The following is a 22,953-nucleotide window of genomic DNA, read 5'->3' on the forward strand; positions in this document are numbered from 1 at the left end:
TTTTACCACATGCACATTGTATTACATATACTACAAATTGTGTCGTGCATGTGATTCTATGATTTATTCTTATTGTTTTTCCATCAGGGTCAGTTATCTCCTTTTTGTTTGTGGCAATTTTGCATGCTTTGCAGTTGGAACACTTCTTGAATCCCATTTGTTGTTGTGTCAGCCATGTTTCTTTTGTCGGTGTTATAAAATGACTTTGTACAATCTTGTCCTTTATTGAACTTGCTTTTCTATATGTAACTTTTGGTCTTATTCCAATTATTTTTCCAATGTCATTATCTTGTGCTAGTAAGTGCCAATATTTCTGAACGATCTTAGTAACTTTCGCACTTTCCTTACTATACGTCAGAATTAGTCTTGGTGCTGCTTCATTGTTTTCACTCTTGGATGTGATATCTTCAGCTTTATCTTTCTCTTGTTCTGTCTTCATTTGTTGTTCCTTTTCTATTTTTGACATCAAAATCTCATCATGTGTTTTTTGTTCTACCTTTCTTTTGCTTTTATTTAAGGTTCTTTGTCTATATACTCGATTTTTTAATCTCTCGCCACTGGCTTCTATTTGGGCAGTTGCATCACATTCCTTTGAGCAGTTTCTTTTAATCCTCAAAAATTCCCCATATGGGATGCTGTTTATAAGTGGTTGGGGATGGAAGCTCTTAGCATGTAAAATGCTATTTGTAGCTGTTTTCTTTCGATGTAAGGTAGTTTGTATTTTGCCTTCATCTATATACACTGTAGTGTCTAGGAAGTTTATCCTTGTTTTGCTCGTTGTGCAGGTGAAGGATAATCCTATTTGGTTTTCATTCAGTTGGTTAAAATATTGCATGAAGTCTTCCTTTCTCCTGTCCCAGATTATAAATAGGTCATCTATATATCATATCCATAATACGATTTTCTCCAAAGATAGATGATTCTCAGGGCCCCAAGCTATTTCCTTTTCCCACCACCCCATTGTGAGATTAGCAAAATTTGGGGAAAAGAAAATGCCCATGGCAGTACCGCAGAGCTGTTGGTATAGTTGGTGGTCAAAGAGGAAAATGTTGTTACTTAGGCACGTTTTAATTATTGTCAGCAACATGGCTGAGTGTTGAAGTTCCGTAATCTTTCTTTGCTTTAGGAAATACGCACATGCTTGTAGGCCTATATCGTGCCCTATGGAGGTGTACAGTGACACGACATCAATCGTGGCCATGATAAAATTCTGGGTTCCATGTGATGTTTGCAAGTGTTCTTAAGAACTCCCCCGTGTCTTGTATGTATGAACTTAGATTTTTCACAATAGGTGCCAAGAAATAGTCAACATATGTGGACATATTTTCGTATAAAGAGTCACAGGATGATACTATTGGTCTCCCTGGAGTGTTGATTAAAGTTTTGTGAATTTTAGGTAAAAAGTAAATTGTTGGTATTGTAGGCTACTCTTTGAACAAATATTGTCATTCTTCCTCTTTGATCAAATTTTGTATCTGCCATTCATCCAGGTTTTTTCTGAGGTCCGCAATCATTTTATTGATAGGATTCAAAGTCAATTTTCTATATTTAGTATTATCACCTAGTTGTTTTTGCGCTTCTTTGATATAGTCCGATGTATTTTGAATGACTAGTTGGCCGCCAGGGGACCTCAGGATTCAAGGGGACTTAATCCCCCAACTTAAAACACGCCACGGGGCACGTTTGCGCAGTGGTGAAGGTAGGGGCCAACTAGCCCACCAGGTACCTCCAGTAAGCGCCACGGAGCTGTGTTGCAGAGTGTTGTAAAAAGGGGCGTGGCCTCTGAACACCTCTCTGCAACGCAGATCCCTGGCGCATTCTAGAGGTACCTGGTGGGCTAGTTGGCCCCCAGGGGACCTCTGGATTGAAGAGGAATTAATTCACCAACTTAAAACGCGCCACAGGGCGTGTTTGCACACGTCACCTCAGGCCCCGCCCCCTTCCTTCACCATTGTACAAATATTCCTCTAAAATCAGCCGAACTACGAATTCCGATTTACTCACCTGTTATCAGGGGAGAAACCAGGGCTGCATCTCTTAGCCCAGCACTGACCCTGAAAAGCAATTCTAAGCGTACTTATTAGTAACTTGTATTTCCTTCCATAGGAATCCATTGTGTGGTTTTCACCAGAAAAGTTTCTAAGTGTCCATTTTTAAAACTTACAAATATTCCTCTAAAATCAGCCGAACTACAAATTCCAATTTACTCACCTGTTATCAGGAGAGAACCCAGTGCTGCATCTTTTAGACCAGCACTGATCCTGAAAAGTAATTCTAAGCGTACTTACCAGTAACTTGTATTTCCTTCCATAGGAATCCATTGTGTGGTTTTCACCAGAAAAGTTTCTAAGTGTCTATTTTCACAAACTAAAAATATTCCTAAAAAATCGTCTGTATGACAAACACATTCTTTCAACTGTTAACAGGAGATTGGCCAGTGCTGGATCCAGGATCCACCACTGAGTAAGAAAAAGTAACGATAACACTACATACCTGCTAAGTGAATTTTCTGCCATAGGATAACATTGGTGATTCTATGTGAAACATTTTCTAAGTGTCAACTTTTAAAATACAATAATATTCCTTAAAAATCACTACTGTAACCAAAAGGCTTTTACTCAACTGTTTACAGGAGATGTCCAAGGACTGAATCTAGGATCCAGTCCTCTGGTTAGAAAAGTAATCCATAAAGTAACTAATTGCATTTGACTAGAAATTCACATTGAGCTCAATGTTGCATTGTGTTTGAAATTGTGTTGCCCATTGCAACAACTGTAACTACTGTACTTAAGTCTATTGCCCATTTGCAAAGTATTTAAACTAAAGTAATTCATTCTGAGAAAGTATATTTTGTATTGTAATGTATAATATAATTAAAAAAATAAAATATCTAAAAATAAACAGTTTACAAAATGTAGTAAATCAGTATCAAAATAATCAGTATAACAATTAATACATTTAAAATTGTCATTTACAAAACCTTTGAAATTCACTGAAAAAACAATAGGTTTTAGGGGTGTTATAGCTAGCTGGACATTTCACTCGAACAAAACCATTGAAATTCCTCCGATATAGTTAGTTGTACTAACTACATCTCGCGCGCCCGCAATCCACTGCTGATGATCACATATTACATCATTCATGACATGGTCAGTGACATCACTGATTACATCGTCCACGTGACAATCAGATACACCTCATCATACACTAGTATAACCTTTCATCACTCACTGTAAAATACAGTGCAAGATTTAAAACCATTGACACACCAATACAAGTTTCTAAACACCCACTCAGTGATTTCTAGATCTATACACACGTGATCACTTACCTATAGACTCACTCATACATGCTGTCAATGATCAATAGAACACTATCAAATATACTTGTACACATACATCGACATTACACACCAGCACACATCCTAATCACTTATGAAGTCATCCTACTCACTTATGCAAACAATGGATCATACTTACTTTTACTTAGCTATACACTTATAAAAAAGACCACTTCATCTATTCATATAGATAATAACTCATACTTAGTGTGTTATAAAAACACTATTACAAGTATACAGTTATCCACACAGTCACTCATACAATCACTGAGTCTTATGTATACTTATTTATATACAACAACTGACACATACACTGGCTTTTATTTTTCTATTTTGTTGCACACGTACCATTGAGACATATATTTGCTCATCACCACACCCATATAGATATTCACTCACCCAAACAACTGTTATAACATGTAGTTTTAACTTCATATACCTACTGAATCAACTATTCACACATCTTTGGGCAGTCACACACCCACCACCGAACCACACACACATTCACTCTCCCATACAAATACTCAGTTAACTAATCAATAAATAATATAGACTTTCACGTAGCTAGTAACCAACTAGTGCAGCAGTTTACACAACTGACAAAGTGATACAGATATTCACACCGTTTAGTCACTATCCAATATATTTAGTGAGACCCTATAAATTAGTCAAGTAAACAGTCAATCACACTGCTACTAAATCCTACATCCAGATATTTATTTTTATATATCCGCTCATTCTTCAATGCAAATTGCTATAAATATATCGAATACATATTTAAATAACGAACCAAACCACATTCACTGGATGATGTCATCAGTGATGTCATTTGAGACGTCATCAGTGATGTCACTGACCATGTCATGAATGATGTAATATGTGACATCATCAGTAGTGGATTGCGGGCGCGCGAGATGTAGTTAGTACAACTAACTATATCGGAGGAATTTCAATGGTTTTGTTCGAGTGAAATGTCCAGCTAGCTATAACGCCCCTAAAACCTATTTTTTTTTCAGTGAATTTCTAAGGTTTTTTAAATGCTAATTCCTAACTATATCAGGCCTGAAACCTATGGTTTTTTCAGAGAATATATATATATATATATACACACATACACACACACACACATATATATACATATATATATATATATATATATATACACACAGGGGTGAGGAATTTATTAAAATATCTACTCGTCCATGAGGCAGGTTGCTTATAAATCTACTTGTCCTGTAACAAAATCCACTTGTCCCTTTGGTGCCATGTTGTGCGGCGACACATTTTGGCAGCAATCTTATTATATAAGAGCTCTTATATAGCCAGGGCTCATACCATAGTAGTGTTTGAATACTAGCAATCCCTTTATGTTGCTACGTTTCCGCAGATCTACATACTGGGACTGAAGGTAGTGGTAAACAATAGTTCCAGGGTTGGAATGTCCTTTTGAGTCTGTGCAAACCTAGTAACTTGCATGTTTTAAGAGTTTTTCAACAACTTGTCTCTAATCTTTTTCCAATACTGAGAAATGTTGGAAATTTACTCCTGACAATGGCAGACGTAAACCTTCTTCCAGAGATGGGAAAAATAGTGGTTGGAGGGAAAATAAACTTGCAAACACTCAGGTTTTCGCATGAGCAAATCTTCGCATGCATATTTGCTCCTGCTAAAATGCAGATCACAAATATTTTTTAGGAGTACTATTTCTTGCCCTACTGCTGTAAATTCTTGTGAATTCAGGAAAGCCATATAGCTGCCTTTAATGCAAGGACATATACCAAGGGTCCACTTTTGAGACCTTCTTTAAATAATTGGGCCCCTAATTTGGTCTGGCGTTTATCATGACCTTTTGTGTTTATTAAAATTCTCTCTCTCGCTCTGTATCGGCTGGCTTCACGGTGAGTGACAGTATTCTGCTCTTTCACAAGGAGCATTTCGGCACACAAAGTAGTTTTGTTCAGTGCCAGTAACTAACGTGGCAGTGTGTGCTTTTTTGAGACCAAAAACAATTTTTGATTTTGCCAATGTTTGTTATAATGGTGAGGGTCCGGCAGCTCTCACATCAATAAGGTTTTACAAAAACCATGCCAAAATAAGTCACGCATTGCCAAAACTAAAAAGCTGACCACCATTTCAGACCTACTAGCTTTGCCAATGCTTGTTTATTTTTGTTTCCCAAAATCTTATTGAAACTGGTTACACTGATTTTCTAATATGAATATTTTGGGGAAATACTAGCAGGCATCAACACATTTTACTAAATGATGCTGCAAAGAAATGGTACCTGAAATTTTACAGTAGTTTAGCAAAAAAAATGTTTTCCGACGTTCATTTTTTAGGTACATTTTATATTGAAACAAAATAATCATTAATCTTGCTTTCAAGCTTCTGCAAATATTTGCATCTAATCGGAGAGCATTCTGGGAACATTATACATAGCCTCATATTGCTAAACTTTGAAACCGTGTGTACACATTTTTATACTGGAACCACTGTCATTAGTGCATTCAGAACTTACATTTACTGAGAGTGCTCACCCCAATAATAAAGGCTTTCAATTAATGAACCATAAATACAAGTTTGGACAGCATTAACATATGCACACAAATATATATATATCCCAAATCTGTAAGATGCCAGCATTTAGTCACTTCAGAAAGGCAACAATGATTTTTCTGACACATTTCGGCTGCTCCACTGTAGCCTTGTTCACAGGTGAGCCATAATATAATGCACATATTTAGGTGTATTAAATCCAAATTGACACGTGACTTCAGGTAAAATCCTGTGTATCCCATAATGCATTTGTACGATGAATACATTGTTTGAAACTGCAATGTTAATGTAATTCATTCTTAATAGCGTTAGAAAGCATCACAGTCACAGAGAAAAATGTCATATCCAAATGCATAACTTTTGGAACCATCAATGCCCCTGGGGACTGCCACCCCTCAGGGCCAGCTCCTGCGATATCCCAGGTGCACCCCTGGGATACAGCTGTTTGCTTTTGCTAGGCGGAGCGGACAGCTACCACCATGAAAAAGCAAACACACTGCTTCCAGCAAGCAGGAGCTGTTAAAGTGCTCACACTTGCTGGAAGCTGAGGTTTCATCTCTTACCCTGCCCGCAGACATGTGGGCAGGGAAAGAGATGAATATGCTCTTGAATTAAGGGTGGCTGCATTTCCAGCAGTTCACTGCGTGTAAGAGCAATGCCGGTTCCCGCAGGAGGAGGGTAGCCGACGGGAGGGGGGAGAGGGGGGCATTGAGTCTCCCTCCGCAGCTCCCATCCTGCCCACTGGGTTCTCTGGGTAGGGCCAGGGCACCCAGGGATGGGATCCCCAGGGCTGAAATTCATGGTTCTCCCTTTACACGACTACAAGTCTGGAAATGTTCAAACCACTTGGAAGCTTCATCTGTTTGGCCCCGCCCATCTTAGTAATATACAAAGGTCTTCCTACCTTTTGCCAGGATGATGGTCAGTTTCACAAGTGGCCCTCACAAGTGTTTCCCGCCGATTTTGGTGAAGAGTTCTTGATTATGAGGACATATCCACCAAACAAAGAAGCACTTACATCATATAGTTAAGAGGAAGGACCCTTGTTTGGTAGAGATTTTTCTCTATGTACTCATCTTCTCTATCGGAAGATTTATGTTATCACAAATTTCTGGATAAAGACGCACAAGGAACAGTCACATTGCCAAAAAGCACAAAAGGGCACTGGTGGCATTTCCTCATGCTCCTTTACGCAGCTGTAGTGTAAAATATGTACTAGAAATTTAGCGAAACAGGTAGCACTTAGTAATTAACCAGCAGAAAGTACTCCACTTTGGTAGATATTTTGTGCAAAACTGTGGACTCTTTTGGATAAAGAGGCAGGTGTGGTTGCGTTGCAACACATTCCCTGAAACATCGACACAGACACTTGGACACCCACTCACACACTCAGGAACTCACACAGCCACTGACAGACCCCCTCAGACACTGCTACATGCACACACTCACAGACCCACTCACACATACACACTCATAGACCCACTCACAGCCACTCATAGACCTATTTAGACACTGATGCAACCAATTACAGATCTGGAATATGTCCGGTCATATGCAGTGCATTGCGGGGGCATAAGTTATAGTCAGCTCAGTTAACTATAACTGCATGAATTTCTATGGTTTTGTATGAGTGAAATCTGAGCCTCACTCGAACATCCCTTTAAGCTTTGGTCATTTCAGTGGATATATAAATGTGTCAGACACTTAAAATGTTGTGCTGATGTCCAAGCATTTTCATTATTTGCCATTTATAATCTATGACCTAGTGAAATTTAGTATTAGATATTTGTTTTAAATATTTTTTCAGGGTATCAGATTTTTTTAGTGCTAGCATCGAATGCAGATTTTCTGAAAAAGTAATCTGTGGATATGATTGTCCTTCCTTGCTTGAAGTTCACTTACTTAACATAGTGAGCTAATCACAGTTTTTCAAAGTGATCTTCAAATTAGGTGCTTAATTGAAAAAATGTGCACAACCTCAGCAGAAAGTACCTTATTTAGGTTCCACATTGCTGGAGTTCCTCTAAACAAAAAAAATATGACTGTAACCCCAAAGAGTGAAAATAGGCCAAAAAAAGCCACCAAGTGTGCCTTGATAGATGGAAAGTACAAAGAAAATGTACCAGAGTACAGAAGGATGCATTGTATAGAAGCATGGTATTGTGCAATTCTGAAGACACCATGAAGCAAACTGCTTTGCATTGAAGTTTCGCGGTTGGCTTTCTTCTCTGATAATGTCTCTGCATCTTTGAGGGAGATTTCAGTACCCAAATTAAAAATGTTTTCAACAGCTATTCCACCAAGGAGCAGAATTTTAATGACCTTGTCATTTATTGGCAGGAATAGAACCTCTATATCCTCTTGGACTCTGGCCATATTCGTGCCCAAAACCACAACAGTATTTCATGTTGCCAAAAGATTACGAGATTCATGGACACTGTGTATTGTGAGAGCCTGTGAGAAATTAAGTTGTTGGTTGGGAGGGGGAAGGGGGGGGGGGGGTGACACCCTACTCAAGCAACAGCCACAATCTTTGTCAGGATGAACCACAAAAATGAACTAAATTAACCTGTGCTTAAACCTCTAGTAGATTGGCACAAAAGCAGTCAGGCCTAATTTAGAGGCAATGTGTAAAGTTTTTATGCAGTACACAAAGAGTAATAACGTGAAAATACAAAACAAGAAAATGTCAACACCAATTTGTAAAAATAGAGAAAAATGTAATAAATAGACACTAAAACGTCAAAAATCCAATCAGTAGCACCGAATATATGCAATTTCAAAGATTTCAGGTAAGTATAGCTACTAAAGGCACAAAGCGCCACTCGTGGTTATCTGGTCATGTGACACTGGGTGAAAGTCCCAAGCTTAGGCCGACAGCAATGGGGCGTAGCCCGGATACAGGGCCCAGGTTAGACCAGTTGAAAAAGTTTACCTTCTAAAATTCGTGGGGGAGGAGGTCATAAGGAGCAACAAGAGTCACGGATGGTTGACGCTCTAGGGCAAAGAGCAGGCCAGGCGTCACAGACGGTCATCACTGTAGCATGAAGATCCCGCCGGCCTTTGTGCACCGTTGTTGCAGGAGATTCACACTAGCAGTCACCACGAGATGTTGATGCTGTAGTGTGAAGTACAGATCTAGTGTTGCTGGCGGTCGCTGTAGCGCGAAGAGTCTGGCTCACCAGGGCTTAGCGTTGGCTGGCAGTCGGAAGGCAAGATCATGGAGCCCAAAATATCAGGATTTCACCTTTTCTTCAAAGAAGAGTTCAACTGATGCCACATCAGGGCTCCATGACATGGGACGTGCCTTTTGGAGAACAGGCACTCACTTTGACAGCGGCCAGCAGGGCTCGGGCAGGCCCATTTGCAGCAGGGCAGTTGTAGAAAGGCTTCTGGAGCTTACTGTGTCCTTGTAGCTCAGAAAAGGAGGTCAGTCAGCTGGCCCTTGGGGTCACTTCAGCCTGGGATGAAGGGCGCAGCACCAGTCTTCCTCTTCAGACAGCAGGGCAGGCCTCACGCAGCAGGGTAGGCCTCTGGCAGCAGGGCAGCCCTTCTTCTCTAGTATCAACAGGTCCAGGAGTTAATTGAAGACTGAGGGCCTCATTTGTACACCAGGTGCCCCCTTTAAAGTGGGAGAAGCTTCTGGAGTTTTCCCCCCCAACAGAGGTGTCTGGATTTTCCTACCCCCTGCCCTGTTTTCAGTCTGTATAGAGGGAAGGGGAGGGGGGGGAATGGGGGACAATACTCTAGTGTGAAGCCCTTTGTGTGTGAGCTGGTTCAGTGCATGGCAAGTGCAAATGTGGTAGGGGATAAATATGCCCCAAAATCAAGCCCGGATGGCCCATCCTGCAAACACCCAGACCCCCTGTTGTGATACTGTCTAGGAGGAATACACAAAGGCCAACTACACCTAGTCATGTGACCCAAGAACAGACTGCAGGCGCCAAATAGCTAGGACAAGAAAATGTCAACTTTCTAAAAGGGGCATTTTCAGAACTGACTTAAAATCTGATTTTACAGTTAAAGTGGGTTTTAAAGTAAAATTCCTAAGATACCAAACATGACTTTCCAATCTGCTCCTAATCAAAAGTTATCACTGAGTAAATGTAATAAGGTAATCCAATGCTATCATGTGAGAGAGGTAGACATTGCAATAGTGGAAAACAAATTTGAACATTTTTCACGACCAGGACATATAAAACTTATAAGTACATGCTCAACTTTTTAAATACATGCACCCAGCCCTATGGGATGTTTAGAGCCTACCCTAGGGGGTATATGTACTAAAAAAGTTTTGACCTGGCAAAAGATTTATTTTGCCAGGTCGAAATGGCAGTTTAAAACTGCACAGTCAGGCTGCAACGGCAGACCTGAGACAGGTTTAAAAGGGCTACTTAAGTGGGTGGCCCACTAAGTGCTGCAGGCCCACTAGTAGAATTTAATGTACAGGCCCTGGGCACATGTAGTACCACTTTACTAGGGACTGGAAATGAAATGTGCGAATTGGGTGTAAACCAATTTCACCATGTTTAAAGGACAGAGTATAAACATTTTAGCACTGGTTAGTTGTGGTAAAGTGCACAGAGTCCTAAAAACCAATGAAAGGGATCAGAAACAGTCGGTGAAGGCAAAACGTTTTGGGGGTGACCCTGCAGAGAGGGCCAAGTCCAACAGGACCCTTACGCCCTATAACCCTGTGGGCTGTGTAGTCTTCGGGATGCAGATGCATCCTCATGAAAGAAGACGCATCCTCATGCAAGAACTTATACTGCTATTAGGTCACCCTGGAATTTCCATTCCAAAAAATTCTTTAAAATATGCCACCCATCAAAGGGCATATTAATTATTTGGTTCCAACTTCCAGCTGCAAACCAGAAAGATGCAACAGGAGTGCCTGCACAGTACCAATCTAGTACATACATGGCTATAGGGTTTAACAGCTCAGAGCAAAAGGACTTTCAGGTGGCTTTATCAACCAACTTGCTTTTTTTAATTTCATAAGGCAGGTTTTGGAGCAGATCTTCCATCTCCTAATGTTCTTGGCCCCAGTGATTAAGGAGAGCAGCAGGGACTGTCAATGAACCACTCTAGGATAGCCCATGCTTTGGCCTTTTCCCTGTATGTAGGAAGAATTGGACTCTCCTTGTTCAGCAAGATTCAGTAGAGACATTTGTAGTAACAGAACTTATTGGCTAAACTGATTAAGTCAGAGACAAGAATGTGTATGGATGTAGGATCTAGCAGGCCAAGTGGAAACCTCCTTTTCACTCTGGAAGTCATGGATCAATGGTGACTGGATTCTTAAAAATGTCAACTATCCAATGCACGTCCTGTGGCAGCAATGGATTTCTGAATTGAAACTGTGAGGCTTTCAATCAGGAAACAGGAACCCCACCATTCTGTCTCCAGCTGTACTTCACAGTCGTGTGCAGGTCTCTTTAACACTCCCAGATATGAGCAATCCTAATCCCTGTGAGACTGGTACAGTATGTGTGACTCCATTGTCTGTAGGAGAATCAATTAACAAGTCCAATCAAATCTGTTTCTCCTTGGCCTCTTGATTGTACTTGGACATCTCTTTTGTGTGGCAAAGTATGTTCTAGTACATGGCTAGTGCCTACACCATGCTCTGGGCGACTGTTATCATATACTAAGGCCCTGAGGAATCCATGGCATTTTCTGGCTCGGTTTCTTGAGAACAGTGTTTTTCGCACTTGGGTTGTTTCAGAACCACGTGCTAAGGGAGTTTCTGTGGCTCTTCGATGAAGACCCATCTACTCTTTCAGTGTTCACTAAGACAATGCTTTGGCAAGGGGGCGGGCAACAGTAGTAGGCTTGGCATGGGGACAATGTTCTGTAAGCTCCTAAGGAGTCAAATAAGTCATGTGCCTCAAGACCACTGGAAGCCAAATGGCAGTGGAGCGTTTTTGAGTTCCTTATGGAGGACCTATGTCGCATTGGCCTATCAGCATGGATGAATGCAGGCATTTGGGAAATTTAATGAGTCATTTTTAGTTCTCGTCTAGCGAACGCAGCGCATGCGCTGCTTCGCCTTGGCAAGCCTATTGTTGTCGGTTTGGAGCGCGAAGGAAGACAAACCATGTGCGCCCCTGGACAGGCGATGTGCACGCGCACCGCACAGCATCTCTTTTGCTCGCGGGCCTGTCCAGGCGCACACCGCACGGCGTCTCTTTTGCTCACTGGCTTGTTACAGGACTTGAGCCCTGCTCTTGGCTACACAAGATGAGAAGGACTGGGCGAAGAGAATGAACACATTTGAAAACTGGGAGGAGTGAGCATGCAAGCCAGGACTGGGAACTCAGACTCATAACGGACCTCACTATGGTGCCATTGTCAATACCTCACATGCTATGTCCGGGAAAACACAGACAATCCTCCTCCACCATCCTCTGGTACCTATATTTTCTTTCCACCAAAATAATTTTTTTTAAAAACCCCATAAATTCCATGTGGAGGAAAGCATGTTAATTCCGGTTTATTTCTTAAATTACATAAAGAGTTCTTTAATGAACTACTAGAACTCATGACTAGAAGACCAAAAAAAGGAATGGGTGCAGTAAAGCTGCAGCCTACAGGCAAACCATGGTTCAACAAAGAATGCCGGAAAGCAAAATCAGCTTTGATAGACTCGGTCAAAAGTAAAAATGCTATGGCAATTAAAGAAAATAGGAAATTATATAATAAGGTCCTGGTCAATGCAAAGTGTTCATGGGACGAGGAATTATGGTCCGATATGCTGATGGCAGCTAAAATGAAGGACCAAAAGCTATTTTGGGAAACAGTGGTTAAGGGTAATCAAAGAGAGAAAGGTTCGAGAGAAGTTTATCTCAATGAAGCAACCTGGATTGACCATTTCACGAACCTGTACGCCGCCCAAGGGACTGTTAATGCAGCGCAGGAAGATCATGCTGTGTTGCCCACAGAGGCTGAATCTACACTTATAGTTTTTGATTTGGTGGAAACAAAATTAGCTATCAACTCTGTTAAATATGGGAAAGCTCCTGGGCTGGACAAAGTACCAGGTGATCTGTTCAAGCATGAACTAGATGTCTGGGTTCCTTACCTTAATCATCTGTGCAACATTGTTGCTGCCGGGGAGACAATTCCGGACACATGGAACGGGGCGGAAATCATTACTATTTTTAAAAAGGGCGATAGAAGCAATCCTGCTAACTATCGTCCCATAAGTCTTTTAGATATTACCCAAAAAATTTATGCTAGGCATATACTAAACCGCATAAATACCTGGTTGGAAGAAGAACAAATCTTAACGAAATTTCAGGCAGGTTTCAGAGTAAAAACAGGAACCATCGACCAAGTCCTAAGGCTCTGTTGTCTGTATTGGAAATATGTCGTTATTCGAAAAGGTCATTTGTATGTGGCATTCGTAGACTTACGGGCCGCATTTGACCTTATACCGCGAGATCTTTTATGGGAATCATTGAAATCCCAGGGGATCCCGCTAGGACTACTGAAATTGGTTATTGGACTACATATGGACAACTATGCAAAGGTGAGGTGGGGTCCTACTGGGGAACTTACAAAAGCTATCCCCATAAAAAGAGGAGTACGCCAGGGATGTGTACTGGCGCCAACCCTATTCTCCCTGTTTGTCAATGATATACCATCTTACATGGAGTGTAGTGAAAACGACGCTCCAAGACTAGGGGGTGAACGGGTTTCTTCCCTTTTGTTTGCAGATGACACCATTCTCATTTCCCAAACACCACGGGGCCTTCAAAATTTGTTAAATAGATTCCAGTCGTACTGTTCCTTGAAGGGCCTAGAAATCAATACAAAAAAAACGAAATACATGGCACTGAGCCCACATAGGAACTTCAAGAAAAATTTAATGTTAAATGGACAGAAGCTTGATTATGTGCAGAATTTTATATATCTAGGTGTCTCTATAGACTCTTCCTTAGCTTGGAGACCGCAGCTAGAAAAGAATAAGATCATCTTCAAACAAAACTGTCTACCAATTCTTAAGAGACACAACGAATGTTTGAATAAGGCAGTGACCCCTGCGATAGAGATTTTTAAGTATAAAGTCCAATCAGCAGTATTATATGGGGCGGAAATATGGGGTCCTGTATGTAGACATACATTTGAAAACCTGGAGAACAAGTTTCTTAGGGGGTTGATAAAAATACCTACAAATACCCCTTTAATACCACTTCTTTTAGATCTAAACCTGAAACGAACAGATCAACACGCAATATTGAGACCATTATTGCTGTGGGTTAGATTGTGGACGACCCCAGAACTAGTTAATTACAAGAATGGCCTGAAAGAAGTTATGGATCTCGACGATTGCAATAAAGTTTATTGGTTCAAGCATGTAAGAATCTGGTTAGGCATAATTGGATTAGCCCATTTTTGGAATGATCCTGAGGCTATGAATTCGTGCTCCAAGAAAATTGTTAAATTATCTTTCTGGTCCTATGTGAGCAACGAATTAGTATATGCAAGAATTCATGGACCGCTAACTGAAAACTTCCTATTGTTTAAGGATGTTGCATCTTTTGAACCTTTTTTAGACGAGATCCATCCGCCTTTATCAAAAACCTTGTACCTAAAATTTAGATATGGTACCCTTAGAACTAAGGCCTTTGAAAAAAGCTGGGCGAAATCAGGAAGTGATCTCTGTCTTTCATGTATTCATGGTACTAAGGAAGATGATTTACACATACTTCTATTCTGCTCCAGCTATGTAACACCAAGGAAAAAGTGGATAGTACCACTCTGCCATAAAATAGGCTCTAGATCCTATAAGGAGGCTGGTAGAATTTTAAAAACTGACACCAGCCAGGTGATAGTTTTTGGAGTTAGTAGGTTTCTTCTTGCTGCTAATTTTATTAGAATAAAGTTGGGTCTACATTTTTAAAGTAAAAGATAAATGGAGGAGATACATTATTTGATATTTTTAAATAGGATCATGATACTAAAACATGTAATTGTTGCTTCATTATTTTCCAACTAGGTATATGTGGTTGTTGCTTTTTATGAATTTCATACGAATTTTTAAGAATTCCTTTTATATAAAAAATGCCCTAGCGGTTACTGATTTAATACTATTTTAATAGTTTTTAAACTATATTTATTGTTAAATTGTATTTTTAACCTTGTAAATTTTCCGCCCGGGTAAAATGTGTTTGACAAAGATTATGAAACTAGACATTGTATACATGGACGCTATGGATATATACGAATAGGTTAGCTTTTTATTTACTGCTATTTTTATTATTTTTTTCTTTTGTGCTAGCAAATGTCAAAATGTAAGATAACAAATGTTCTATTGCTCTTTTATGACACAAATGCGTCGAAATAAAGATTTAAATGAAATGTTAATTCTAAATTTGTATACGAGATAGAATGCCCCCAAACATACGTGAAAAGGATGTTTCTAGCCCAGGGCAGCCCTTCTTCTCTAGTATCAACAGGTCCAGGAGTTAATTGAAGACTGAGGGCCCCATTTGTACACCAGGTGCCCCCTTTAAAGTGGGAGAAGCTTCTGGAGTTTTCCCCCCCAACAGAGGTGTCTGGACCCTGGATAATATTAGTAATATTGTATCAATCAATCAACTCTGATTTGTAGAGCGCAACTAATCACCAGCGAGGGTATCCAGATCCTGGGATCATGCTGGGATCAGTTGAGGAGCCAGGTCTCGAGTCACTTTCAGAAATTCCGGGAGCGAGGATGATGTTTGGAGATGGAGGGGAAGGTCTTTCCAGGACTTGGTGGCGAGGTAGGAGAAGAAACGTCTTCCACTGTGGTTTCGTCAGATGTGGGAGTATATGCTAGGAGGCGCAGCGTAGGTGTCTGGAGGATCGGTAGAAGTTCGGACAGTGGTTGATGTATGCTGGTCCTTGGGCGTGGAGGGCCTAATAGGCCTGTGTCAGCATTTTGAATTGGCATCTTTTCTGGGTGGGGAGCCAGTGAAGGTTCCTGAGGGGGTGATGTAGGTCCGTTTGGGGACGTTGAGGATGAGTCTGGCAGATAAGTTCTGCATGGTCTGGAGTCTCTTTAGAAGTTGGGCGGTGATTGCTGCTTAAGAGTGCGTTGCAGCAGTCCAGCCAGCTAGTGACTAGGGACAGTTTTCCTGGTGCTAATAGAGAGCCATCTGAAGATTCGGAGCATGTGGAGAATGTGGAAGGAGACTGCGTTGATTTGGCACTTCATGGCGAGTTTGCTGTCCAGAATGATGCCAAGGTTTGAGCATAGCCTGTTTATGTGGGTCGGAGTTTGGAGGGCCACCAGGTGTTGATCAAAAGGGAGCAGCTGTTCCCAAAAATCAACACTTTTGTCTTGTCCGTGTTGAGCTTCAGGCAGTTGGTCTTCATCCAGTCCGCTACACTCATCATGCAGTGATTGGAGTTGGAATTGGTGGTGGGATCTTCTTAGAGTCAGAGGATGAGCTGGGAGATGTCTGCGTAGGACTCCAATATCAGCTTTAAATGTATTTTAGAAATACATTAGCTTATGTGTTCTGAAAACAGACACACTCTCATCAGGAAGACAAACATTTCCGTTTTGGGATACATATATTAATTCAACTAAGCAAAAGCTTACAATTCAGAATTTCTGTGGGCCGTGGACCATTGGTGGGCCCTGAGCCGACATTTAGTGGATCACAAAAGTCCAAGCTATAAACAAGATGACTTTAAATTCTGCATTTATCTTGTCACATTTGGTGTGCTTGAAAAAACAGAGTTCAAATCTCTGGCTACAAATTGCTGCTTAAGTTGTTTTTACATGGGGACTGGTGTTTACAAACTCATCTCACTTTGAAGCCAGAGTAAGAAAAGTAAAGTGAATTAAGTGACAATTTTGCTGGATCCACATTGTGAAAGGAAAGGTTGTGGGATGTCATTTAAGTAACAACGCATTGTAAATATCTGTAAATGATTTGTACAAACTCTGCAGTTAGGAAAGCAAAAATCAATTCCATTTTTTCAAATAATTTTCAAGTGTGATGGAAACAAAGATTGAAATAGGATCAGAACAAATCAAGACACTACTTTGTGATGCACAAATAATAAATATTCACTCAAGTCCGATTTCCACACATTATCATGTGTGTGCAATATAGTTTCACCAGTAAAACTATATGTCTGTGCTAATTTAGTGGCCATTTCATTGAAAAATGTGCGTTCTGTAAATTACACTGCACTTCGACAATGCTATAGCGACATAAAACAACAGCCCGCCTCATGTCTATTAAAGTGTTGCAAAAGTTTGTTGTTCTAAAAAGTAGGTCATGGCTCTGAAAGGAAAGCACTGTTCTAATTTAATATTCTGTGTTGCATACAGGAGAGCTACTTCCTGGTAGCTGTATAGTTACCAATAGCTCACAAACTACCCATTTGAGAACCCTGTACTAGAACAATACACTAACCACGAACTATCCTTAAATCTACAAGCATCATTAATGGACTGCTTTTAACATTTAGAAAATTTATATGCCTACCCTTCACAGCATACTATCACATTTGTAGACCAGCTGTAAAGGGCAACTGGAAGTATGCGGGCTTAACTTGGCCCCAGCTCATGGAGTAGATCCGTCAGTGACCCACTTACATGCAGGAAGGAGCCGCCCACTTACAGGTAGGCAGTAGTAGGAAATTAAGGTTGCTTCGCCTTTCACAAAGTGGCAAGACAAACCCCAGCCACCCTGTGGCCTGCAGATACAGATATAGAACCTGGCTAGCAACCTACAGGTGAAATGTGATTTGGAGTAGAACGCACATGCCTACTGTAATCCATGCAGAGAGGCAAATTAGTTCAGTGTACAAAATCTCACATTGACATTGAACAGAGCAGTCAGCCTAGCCATTTCACAGGAGAAATGAATATGGAGAACATTTATACAATATAAAGTGGATAACCAGCTACATTAGATTGTGCAAAGCGGAAAATATACAAGCAAAAAAATAAGAATATTGGCACACGTTCAATTAACAGGGATTAACCGATATGGCCATAAATATGTATAAACTAAATATACTTACAGCAATACAAAATATACAGTTTCAAAAAACGATTAGAGAATCAAGATTACGGAAAAAAATCTCACCATCAAAATGAGAATTATAAAAACCTGTGAAGAAATTAAATACGAGCAGAACCCAAACTTGCAACACCTGAAACCGAGAAAATGCAAAAAATGCCAGAGAAAACTAGAGGAAGAGAAAATAAGAGGGGAGAACAAAGAGGGGTACAATGGGAAAGAGATGCTGATCAACTACATTAAAGAGAAGATGGCAAGCAGAAGAAACTTAATAGTGTCACGATAATAGAAAATACGCGGTGAACACATACCCTGGTTAACTGAGATAAGACACATACAAAAGGCGAATGCACAGATAACCAAGGTGAGAATGAAGGCGCAAAAGAAAGGATGTAGGAAAGACAAGTGATGGAAAAGTAAAGATAGTAGAGGTGATAAAAAGAGAGGGGTGAAAAACAGTTGTCGATTAGAAATAAAAAAAGGCAACGGATACAGCGATAATGGGGAGGAGAAAAGGGGAGCAGAAGACCAATGCAGGCTAAAAAGGACAGTAATAAATAAACACGTCAATCTCAATACCACAAAACCCAGAAAGAGATTATTTCCAAAGATGAAAGACTAGGACATTAAGTGCTTAATTAGATCGGAGGCAGAAAGATTCAATGTAATATAGCATGGTTTCTTGACATGCCATATAGACATTGAAATAAGCAGTACTAAAATTAAACTTGAAAGGCTCACAGCAATCTCTACCAAATTATTAAAACATATGTTGGCAATGAGGTGTAATTACTAGGGAAGCTTCAAGTCCTGTGCCAATATTTAAACCAAAAAACACACCAAAAAACAAATATTTTTGATCTAAAAAAAACCCCCCAAAAAACCACCACGCATTGTCATAGTAGTTACTCGCACTGAAGGGAACTACTTTGTGTGTGAAAGAGCAGAATGCCTTCACTCACAGTGATGCTAGCCAATGGCTGAAATGAGCTGACCCATTGTCCACATTGCATGCTATAATGGGCTGGGGTAGGATATGAATAACACACAAATGGAAGTCGAGGGCTGGCTGAAAGTCACTAGAAGTATACTATATATAATTATAGTAAAATCAAAATGGCTTGGACAACGCCAGCTGTAAGAAAACAGATGAAACAATAACCCTCATTCTGTTACTCAGATCTGATACAGTGCATGGTAGTGTAGACATCAGATCTGATACAGTGCATGGTAGTGTAGACAACTTTGGAGTCATCCCCTGCGGCAGCCAGAAAAAAAAATATCAAGTCAGGTAAAACACTACCGTACTCGAAATATATATATATAAAAAACATTTACCATAACATTCATGATGTAAACAGGTGACAATGATACAAAGTCAACTGCTTGAAATAGCACAACAAAGGAAATTGGCATACAAATAAGCAACATATAAAGTTACCTAAAAAGCAAGTGAACCCCAAAAACAAGTATGGCCTCAGCTACCTCATAACTAATCCTAAATTAAAAACATTTCAAACAGGGGGCTCTCTTTCAAACCAACAATTTGCCCACTGAAGACAAATATAAGGAAAAAAGCTCCCAGTAAAGTTTGCTACAAAAACTCCAGAAAGGTAGTATCATTCAAGTTCATTATATGTGGTGCAAACCCCAGAAAGGGGAACTAACCCCAACAACATTTATATAGCAGAACCCCCTCCTCTTAAAATTTAGCAAATGTGTGGATCATTTGAGAACAAGAAACATACAGTTCAACCCAACCCAATCTTATTACTAGCCACTGCGCGTAATTTAGCCCAACCCAATCACACATATTCAACATGATCACATTCCTTAAACAAGCATTTGCAATGCAATAGGTCTCACATTTGTGAGAGTTTTAGCTATTGGCATTGTAAATGACAATGCCTTTTACTTATCTGTTTTGAAAACCAACACATAAATGAAAGGCATTGTCATTTACAAGGCCAATAGCTCCAACTCTCGCAAATGCTAGACCTCACTCCAAGCACACTGACAGGGAGGGGGAAGGTGAGGCCCGTGTGTTAAAGGGCAGCGCTCAGCTTTGCAAGGAGTGCAGAGAAAGTGAATGACGCTGCATCTAAAGAAAGGGGCGGGGCTGCCATTAAAGTGAAAGCGCTGCAAGGGGCGCTTTCACAAAAAAAAGCATTTGTTTCTGAACTCCACAAACAAAGGATTTTTAGGTCGAGCCTAGGCAGCGAGCATGTGCTGTCTGCACGACCTGTAATGTCCTTTATCAGCTTTTGGCATGCCCATGAATTATGCTTGGGTCATGCCCAGGCGATTTCACTCATTGTTTGCTTGCGTTGGCCATCCCAATACGTCCACGGTTCCTCTTGGTCATCCTGATCTGTCATTTAATTTTATTGGCCATCAACATCATTTTAGGCTTTCAGGCCGTTTCAAAGAGCAATGCTCTTTTCGGCACCTGCAAAGTGGCAATTTCTGTCTGGTAGCTGTTGAGCTATGCCAATAGCTCCAACTCAAAAAAATGCAAGACCTATTGCATTTCTAATGCTTGTTTAAATCAGAGATAGATGTCTGTATAGACTTTGGTTCTGCCAAATCTGAGGTTTCTGCATCAGTGCCAAGCATGCATGCAGCTACCTTGCTAAGAAAGTTATCTAGCCTCAGGGTGACATTTTAGAAGGTGCTCTGTTCACATCCACCTCTGAAAGAAAGAACGCCATTTGCTGCTGAAGACCTATGATCATCAGCGATTCACACTTCCGAACATTTTTTGGTACAGATGGCACCAGACAAAGGACCTTAGTCAAAGCTTGGCAAACGGGAAACTCTGTCAAAACGTGACAGATATCCCATTGACCGTATTACATGTGCATTATAGCCTACAGCACTTGTAATATGGCAAACAGGATATCAATAACATTTTGATTCCTAAACTAGGTGGTAGTCAAACCATGCACATGTGCGCACACAAACCTTTTGTTTTAGTTTCTACGCAATAAAATATCACAGAAAATGAAAGAAGTTGCACAATGTACTCAACAAATCAGACTAACATTTTAGAGTAAGAGTACTAACAGACACACTAAACGGTGTGATATCTGGTGACTGATTCCACAGTAACTTTTTATAATCAAAGCTATACATTCGTTATTTTGAAACCCCCTCCAAAAAAAGGGTATTTTGAAACCTTCATAATATGCAAAAAATAGCATAGTTTACAATATGGGTTCTTACCTGCTGCAAATTCTTATTATTGCAGTCAGCGTCTGTTCATCAAATGTCAGAACATCAAGCAGCAAAGCTGCACCAATCTAATTTGAATAAAGAAGAAACCGCAGAACAGATAGTATCAATTTATAACTAAATGCATACAAACACATCTACCATAAAACACTCAGATTTTTGTGTTCCAAGTTTTTTTTTTTTACACATCAGTTGTGGATTGAATTATACAAATTAACATTGATGTCCCGCTCCTCATGACAGCTACTCCTTCCTTCAATATTTTACCCAGTAAAATCATATTGTCCACCCCTAACATTTAGTGCAAATTCTATTATCAAATAAAGACTTGATTATTGATGCCTGGTGCATTCTGTGTGCAGATTCTCATGAACGAAATGTATGATGCAAAGAGAAGCCCATTTCAAGAGATTGAGATTTTCACAGGGTGCACTGGTGGAGGGGATCTTTCTCCTAAAGGGGTGGAGACTGATTGAGTTCTAACAACAAAATCTTCAAAAAAGAAGTAAAATAGTTTAATAACACTAATTCCATGTATATTTGCACAATAAATGATACGTCTGAAAGGACACTTGTGAGCACTCTAGTACTCTCATTGCATCCCATGCAAGTCTTTCATTTTTCCATCCTGCTCCTACTATTCTACGACAGAGAGTTTCCTTGATATGGTAGAGTGGAAAAGTGAATAATAACGCAAATTTCACAATTCAGGAAATAAAGCTAGACTGATTTTATACTATTGTCTTTTATTTTATACTTTAATAGAGAAGTTTTATTGCTACGGTTATGGAGATCTTACAAGTTCATACTGTAACTGAACCGTTTCTTACAAGCTGGGCTATAAGACAGCATTCATTCAAATGTCCGATTCAAATATGTACGTTTGGAAAAGCAATCACTCTTTCCCCAGACATAGGCTTCTAAATTTATTAAACTATGCAATTTTTGCTATAAACTATGTTTTTCCTTTTGAAAAAATAAAATCAATTCCTCAAATGAAATTATATAAGTTATATTAAAAAAAGATCTCCGTAAAACACTAAAAATAAATTGGAAATACCCGGTTGATGTTCAAATATCATTGTCATTTTCAGCAACTTCTCACATGCACTAGTCCCAACTGGCAACAGGAAACTCTTGGTGCAGGCTGGCATGCTCATCGAGCGTGGCCCTCAAAGCAGACAGTTGATCAAGAAGCGCAAGAAGGAAGAAGCAGAGAATCCTCCACATTTGTTTCAGCAAACAGAGACTTAGCGCTGCTCCCTCACCCCAGACCATAAAGAAGACAAAGTTCAGAGATAAGTGGCAGCCACCTGACACTAATTTCAAGATGATGCAATAGACTCTGCAGAAGTGGCAGAGGAAAGAGCTCTGGATCCTCCCGAACAATCTATATCAAAACTCAGGAGAAGTGGATGGACAGCAGGGAGTAAGCGGTGAGCCAGAAATCACCTATACACCTCTTCCCCACAGTCCCACAGAAGAGCAGCACTCACTGGGGGTGACCCTCAAATGGTGCTAGCCTTGATGAGATGCACCAAGAGGGAACTGTATACAAGAGTCATGCCACAGGCCAGCTGGCCCATTGGAGCCGTCCAGAAGGAATGCTGAAACTGCTAAGTGATGGTTCACGAAACTGATCGGAACTGGACATTGGTAGAGTTATAGTGGTGATTAAGGTGGACCTGCAAAGCATGGACAAGAGGCTGGAGCAAGCTGAAGACCAAAAACGCAGTAAAGCAGAATAACCACCATCTACTATCTGGAAAAACAAAGTGGTTTACGTGAAGA

At 40.3% G+C, this 22,953-nt stretch overlaps 1 protein-coding gene across 3 annotated transcripts in view; it reads right to left on the bottom strand.

Annotated features, from left to right (window-relative positions):
* The window catches only part of RPP14 (ribonuclease P/MRP subunit p14), a 113,911-nt gene that overhangs the window by 46,315 nt on the left and 44,643 nt on the right, over positions 1-22,953 (bottom strand). For all 3 annotated transcript variants that reach the window (XM_085624750.1, XM_085624752.1, XM_085624751.1), the window contains exon 4: positions 21,154-21,230. In XM_085624750.1, the coding sequence (XP_085480876.1) occupies positions 21,154-21,230 (77 nt within the window). The remainder of the gene's footprint in view (positions 1-21,153; positions 21,231-22,953) is intronic.

This window comes from Triturus cristatus, chromosome 9 (genome assembly GCF_964204655.1).
Source record: "Triturus cristatus chromosome 9, aTriCri1.1, whole genome shotgun sequence".
Classification (NCBI taxonomy): Eukaryota; Metazoa; Chordata; class Amphibia; order Caudata; family Salamandridae; genus Triturus; species Triturus cristatus.